The sequence below is a fragment of the Eptatretus burgeri genome, chromosome 1 (assembly GCF_056783735.1).
Source record: "Eptatretus burgeri isolate ZD-2024b chromosome 1, Ebu_testis_v1, whole genome shotgun sequence".
NCBI lineage: Eukaryota > Metazoa > Chordata > Myxini > Myxiniformes > Myxinidae > Eptatretus > Eptatretus burgeri.
The window spans coordinates 85,020,385-85,027,884 of NC_140961.1; the positions used below are offsets into that span (position 1 = coordinate 85,020,385).

The following is a 7,500-nucleotide window of genomic DNA, read 5'->3' on the forward strand; positions in this document are numbered from 1 at the left end:
TTTTCCGAAAAGTTGAGTAAGTTGGCCATATTTACACACTTCTGGTCACATGATCGGCATGACAAACAATATAATTAACATCCTTTCCTCACCTAATGTTGCAACCCAAATTTGGTAGCATTTGGACTTGTGTGTCTAGTGGTGCAGATAACAGCAATTTTTGAGAGGAATCGTTCAAATGATGATACAAGCATCAAATTTGGCACATTTGTTCTCCAGGGGATTTTAATCAAATCTGCCTGATTGGCCATTTGAAAATCCAAGATGGCGGCCATTTTTCAAGATGGCCACCAAGTTATCCTCCCGAAGTTGACTTTTTGCTTAAGGCCCTGTCACAACCTTGACGATTTAGCCAGCGTTTGGCAAGGTATCAAAATGTATGTAAAACGCTGGAGTACGCTGAACTATTGATGTTTTTTTCCAGTTTTGGAGGTATTCATAACGAGTTTGACGTATGCATAATGTATTAGTAACGTACACAGAACGTTTCGATAACATTTCGATAACTTATATCAACGAATGCTGAGCATGTTGTCGGCGTTCACGACCTATGCCCAACGATAGTCTAACTTATGCATAGCGCAGCAGCATATCGCCGACGAACACGTGACATAGCCTATTAAAAGGCTGCGGCTTGACAATTCAAAGCATAACTGCACTAGACATCGAAGTGTCAAGCCGCTGTCACACCTTGACGTTTTAGCCAGCGTATGCCGATGTATTAAAAATTTGCCGAATACGCTGGCACACGTCAAATGCATTATGGGTAAGTTTTGTATACGTTAAGAGCATGCTGAACTACGCTGAAGCAAGCTAACATACGTCGTAGTACGCCGAGTACGTCGACAAATTTTCAGCATGTTGAAAATTTTTCGACATATTATGCCAGCATATGACACACATTCCGCATATGCTGCCCATAAGTTGTAGGCACGTTACGCGATCGTTGACACATGTCGACACACGTTACTTGTAAGTTCCTCATAAGTCGAAACACGTCGAGGTAATATTTAGCGTCAGTGTTCCAGACTCCCTGGTTTTTTTTTTCCTTCGGCATGACGGTGATGTTGACACTTCAATTTCTAGTGCGGTTATGATTTAAATCGTTGAGCGGCAGCCTATTAATTATATTATATTATAACCGCACTAGAAATCAAAGTGTCAACATCACCGTCATGCCGAATGAAAAAAAAAACTAGGGAGTCTGGAACACTGATGCTAAACATTGCCTCGACGTGTTTATAGTTATGAGTAACTTACAAGTAACGTGTGTCGACGTGTGTCAATGATCGCGTAACGTGCCTACAACACGTTACTCATAGTTTAGAAATAAGTTTCAGGTATGCTAAACATTACCTCGACGTGTTTTGACTTATGAGTAACTTACAAGGTACGTGTGGCGACGTGTGTCAACGATCGCGTAACGTGCCTACAACTTATGGCCAGCGTATGCGGAACGTGTGAGTCATACGCTGGCATATGTCGAAAAATTTCAAGCATGTTAAAATTTGTCGACGAGCTCGGCGTACTACGACGTATTCTAGCATACTACGACGTATGCCAGCGTGCTCTTAATGTATACAAAACGTACCCATAATGTATTCGACGTGTGCGAGCGTTTTAGACAAATTTTTCATACGTCGGCATACGCTGGCTAAATCGTCAAGGTGTGACAGGGCCTTTAGAAGTATTTGTAGTTGTCCGATTTGCATGATCTAGGTGTGGACCCCTATGTTTTCAAGCCTGCTGGAGTCGATTTTCCTGTTTTTAAAGCCCCCTGACACATCATTATTTCTGATTTTGCACCACTTTAATGATTGTCATATGAAGCTAAGGCCTTTCTGCAACCGGGCCCTGGCTATTAAATGTTCAAAGTTATGCATACCATGCGAATGTTCCTCCAGCTGCTACTGTCCACATATGCAGCTGCAGAGTGCTGTGCAGGGAAGCCCTGACTGAAAGCACTTGCATCTCTGGTTGCAACCTTTCTTACAGGAACACTTGTTCTGTTCCTGACAGCTGGTTGCAATAGGGGGTAGTATTGCCCAACATATCTGCCACGTTGTTGCAGTATGATGCCAACAATGATGCCAACATACAATTCCTACTTAGCTGACACTGAACCCCATGCTAAGTTTCACAGCAGTGATGTCACCAATGTGTCTTGGTAGTGCCCGACAATCACTCCTTCAAGAAATTCTTACTTGGCGATGAACTGGAAATGTTGATGAAAGGACTGGTAAGTGGCCTGGATTCAATCAGCACATCTGTTTCATCAACTTCGTGCACTTCAAAAATTTGGAGCTAGATGTACTCCATCACACGCAGAGACCTTCTGTGTGCTACCCTCATCTAGTTTTGCCCGCGAGCCAACGCGGTTTACCAGGGTGTGGCCGATGCCGTGCACTAGCAACTTCTTGGAGCCATAGATGAGAGTTAGGCCAGTGATGAGGACCAGTGCCAGTAGTCCATCCAAGGGATGTGGCTGACTGTTGAAACAAAGGTACTACCTCTAACACTACACCCCGACACCCCCATGCATAGGTAGCTACTACTACATACACGTTAAGTCATGCAAATGCATGAAAATCATAAACTAATGTGCAAAATCAGAAAAAGTGTGTGTCAGGGGGCTTTAAAAAACAGGAAAATTCACTCCAGCAGGCTTGAAAACATAGGAATCCACACTTAGATCATGCAAATCGGATAACTACAATACTTCGAAGCAAAAAGTCAACTTCGGGAGGCTAACTTGGCGGCTTTCTTGAAAAATGGCCGCCATCTTGGATTTTCAAATGGGCAATCGGACAGATTTGATCAGAAAGCCCTGCAGAACAGAAATGCCAAATTTGTTGCTTGTATCATAATTTGCACGATTGTTCTACTATCTACTACACTAGTCTGGAGAAGAAGATTTTGGAAGGAATTTGCATGACCTCCATTTTGACAAACTTTGAAATTAAATTCCGGATAAGCTGAAAAAAAAAACATCAAAAACAGAATAGGACCCAAACACTAGCTTGGAGCATGATGGCCTCAAATGAGAGAGTTACTATAGTGTTAAATTATCAATGAAATGACTGAATACTTTACCTTTTATGCAAATACTTCATATCAATAGTTATTCCTTTAACATGTAATGATGAAAAGTTTAAGCCAGCTGTTGGCTTAGTGGTTAGGGTGGCTGGCTTGGGATCTTAGAATCCTGAGTTTGAGCCCCGTTGGCTGCTGAATTAACACCAGGTGGGGTTGATTCAGCCTGTCATCTTTCTGAGGTCAATGAAATGAGTAACAGAGTACTGGTATAGGGGCACAGCATCAGTGGCACAGCTGTGCTCCCAACAAAATAATAGCTACCTGGCAGCCAAGCTGCCGCATGCAAGAAGAAGATAAAATTGCACTCGCTTTTCATGATCAAACTCTCACACAGAATAGGATGTTATTAAAAACTTAATTATGTGGAAACATATCTTCTGCAGAAACTTTTACTTGGAAGTAAGAGCGAATGCAAGAAGACAGGTTTTATTGTATGTTAATAATATATTAATTTAACATATAATATTTTGTTTGTTCAAAGCTGACCAAAAATTTTCCAAGGTTATAGAACATCGACTTCTTGTTAAATTCCATTCATTAAGCAGGAAGGACAATAAATATTTAGCACCATTGTTTATTAATTTGTAAATGCCACTAATCTACATAGGACCTCGCCCCAATTCCATGTAGATTCGGGAAGCTCAACTGTATTTACAAAGGAGTTTAATGACAATCTATGCACTGCCATCGACATTCTGGTGATTTGTAAACCGAATCGACAATGAAACTCATGAATCACAGCACAATGAATGAATGAGCAACAAAATACATCCAAACATACAAGTGCATTTGCAGCAGAAAGTCATTATTTTCAAGCCAAGCCATCCCTTTTATAATAGAAAAACTGCTTGCCTCTCCTTCCAGCTCATTATGATATCGTAGCCAACGCACACCCCAAGCACCGTCACGCCTGTCTCTTTGGCAAGCATAGCGCAGGTGCCCAGCCCGAAGCTTGCCACCAGGAGGCCAGGCCGCACCGTTTGCAAGCACGCCGACTCTGCGCTGCATGCTGCCAGGCTCCTGCATGGCACAAAGTAACACTGTTGTGACTGTATGTTCCAACATTTCAGGTAGTGTAAATGGAAGGTGAACAGTGTCAATGGAACGTGACTGCACGTTCTGGTGTAATGGTACTCATCACATCAGGTGAAGTGGGCTGTAATATTTTCAGTGTGAAATGGCTTACACCACTCTGGGCCAGCTTATCGTGAGATTACTACAAATAATTATGTTATATAACATTTAAGAGACATTCACAACAAAGCGAAAGAATTTTAAACTGATCTCCAATATTTTGAGAGCCTCTGCAATCTCTCAACAGAGATTTCTTCTGTGTTCCCACTTGCTCAGAGTATTATAGCACACACCAGGAAGCTAGTAGCTCACATATCAATGGTGAAATACCACATGTAAACATCAGAACTGCAGTGCTGCAAATTTTCAGAGAGCTTTCTTATTTATGACTATCAGGATACCGTCTTCGACGGATTGGAGATTGTAGGAATATTTTATGTGAGAACTTCCAGGTATACTACATTCCTGGTTCGTCCATCATATGCATATATGAAAAACTCGTTGCAATCCCAACTCTGGAGCATTCGACATAAAGCTGGCCACGTGAAAAACATGGTTGGCCAGATAGAGTCCTGCTTGTGGTGCAGCATTTGTCCTTGTGCTTTGTTTATTGACATGGTGAATGAGAGAGATACCGGCAATTGGAGCCGCTTGAATTCAGATGGACAGTCGCTGGGAGTGAGTGCGATACCGGGAATCGACAAATTGTCTCACGAGAACTCTCTGATGGAGATCGTAGCTTCTATTAGATTTTTAATCAGCTGCTGCATGACCAACGGAGCTCCGTTGCACATTTGGGGAATCCAAACTGTGAAGAAACATGATTGGTGTATAGACTTTCAATTTCAGCTAATGGGGTGGTATGCCTGGAGGATGTAGTGAGTTGAGAAACTCGACAGGGTAGTAAATGATTTCATCCACATCCAGAACAGTGTCAATGGATTTATAGGCGACTTCTTCACTGGGTACACGGTCCAATAGTTGTTGATTCAGTGTTTGAGCGACGTCGTTTCGTGGGGCTAGTATTGCCTGTTGTGACAACCAATCAGTCTCCATAATTTTGTGAAAAGTAGGGGCAATACCCTTGGGTGCTAACCTGGTAGAATAATGATATTGAGGAGGAAGTCAACAATGGACAGAATCAGCAAAATGTACCAATGAACCAATGTTATAGCACGTAACTATATTGGGGAGCAAACCACCAACCCTCCCCCACCCCCAACCTCGGAAACCTCCTTAGACTCCGATTTTTAAAAATAGTGTGGGCAAACTTTGGTACATCATGGGTGATGAAGGTTGTGATCAAGTTTCATTGAAATTGTGTGTGTAGTGTTGGAGAAGAAAGGAAATACGTACATATTTTGGGGACAACCCTCCCGTAAACTCTCTCTGTAGATCCCCCGAGACTCCGATGTATTTTTTTAATGCCATGAACAAACTTTGGTGCATCACGGGTGATGAAGGTTGTGACCAAGTTTCATCGAAATCCTGTGTGGAGTTTCAGAGAAGTTGCAAGTGTTTATGGATGGACGGGGATGGACTGACGGACGACGCGCCATCCTATAAGCTCCCCGGAACTATTTCCAGGTGAGCTAAAAATTAAGAAATAAGCTGTTTAACAAATCGTTGTCGGAACTCACCACTGCAGCCAGATTTTCGTGAGGGGAGATGAGGCCATCACCGGTATCAGGCTTGATTTTACGATCACCCATATCAGGCAGAAGAGTGTCGAACTGGTGTGCACTATGATGTCCTTGTTAGTGCAAGTGCACATTGGTATTAAATTTTTTTTTCTTCAATATCTCGCCACAGCACCGACGATTTTAGACTCGCATTGACTTGATCGGCTCGAGTACCCCACCGAATTATGGGTAAAGTTTGTCTGAAATCACCAGCAAGAAGAATTGTCACTCCAGCCATTGGTGTACTGTATTGTGGAATATCTTGGAGCGTGGTCAAGTGCTTCGAATGCCTGCTTGTGTGACGTGGTACACACACACACACACACACACACACACACACACACACACACACACACACACACACACACACACACACACACACACACACACACACACACACACACACACACACACGACTGGTTTTCCAACTATCTAGATCATCAGCTGGGCACTGCTCTATATCAAGGTTTCAATCGCTGAAAACACAATTGACAACAAACTAATTTAGTACAAACGTGTCCAGTGGTAAGAAATAAATAATTTGGATGCTAAAGATCCTGGATAAATTACACAACAGTCTCACTATGTCGATAATAGTCGGAAGCACCTCCGATAACTACAATTGCAGTAAAAGGTTGGAATGTAATGATACAGCAGCAAATGAGTCTCAGAATAATGAAATAAGATATGATTCGTCCTTATAGGAGTAATAGAAAACAACAAAGTGGATTAATCGTCTACTTTTCCTTGAATAATTTTTCTTCACGGGTCAACATCAAAGCACTTCAGAAATGTATTGCTCACATCATTCTGTGAGTCTCAATGAGATGGTAAAATGAAGTGAAACACGAAAAAAGTGTCTTTTATAACATGTAGTTGTTACCCTGCACATGCAAAGAAAACAGCAGGGTTAAGCAATTGGTTCAAGTTTGTCCATCTGTCTTATAGTTTAAGATGGAAGAAAAGCTGACTATTTGCATTGAATGCTGTATTCTGAACATAAATCGGAACACAATTGTGCCGTTAAACAGTAATTTGGCTTTTAAATTGTCCCGATCATGCATGCGCACAGAGTGGCGAGATAACATTTTTACTCTGTCTTTCTGCCTGGCAGTCAAACAAAATTGAAAATCATTCCAAACAGGAAACTTACTGTTTTTAAGGAGTCATAAAGGACACAAACAACAAGCACGAATAACTCATTTAACATGGGAGATTAGGGTGGTGTAATAGACACTTCGTAAAATGGTGGTAAAACCTGGAATTATTTCATTTATAAGCCCTTCAACCTCTTTTAAACTTCATTAGCTTTTAACCTTAATTTGGTCTATTTTCATGTCCGTGCATGCGTGCGTCCTCAACCATATCTCGGGCATGTATGGACCGATTTTATTCGTACGGAGCAAAAAGACAACACATGATGGTATACATAAGCAAATCATTTTGTGTCACAATGTGCACAAAGATGGCCGACTGGCGGCCATTTTGTTATTTAAATGTGTCCCCAACCATTTTTCAGATATGCATGCTCCGATTTTGTTCAAATTTGGCACAAGCACAGTAGATGATGGCATACATGAGCTCCTTGCTTTATTTGGTGATCTGATCAAAGATGGTCAACTGGTAAACTGGCGGCCATTTTAGTTAT

At 41.8% G+C, this 7,500-nt stretch overlaps 1 protein-coding gene across 4 annotated transcripts in view; it reads right to left on the reverse strand.

The window, feature by feature from the left end:
* Positions 1–7,500, reverse strand: part of TMTC1 (transmembrane O-mannosyltransferase targeting cadherins 1) — a 119,851-nt gene that overhangs the window by 88,114 nt on the left and 24,237 nt on the right. For all 4 annotated transcript variants that reach the window (XR_015060679.1, XM_085890672.1, XM_085890663.1 and 1 more), the window contains exon 4: positions 3,949–4,116. Coding sequence is in view for 3 of the 4 variants with exons in the window: in XM_085890672.1 (XP_085746798.1) it covers positions 3,949–4,116 (168 nt within the window). In the remaining variant the exon portion in view is untranslated. The remainder of the gene's footprint in view (positions 1–3,948; positions 4,117–7,500) is intronic.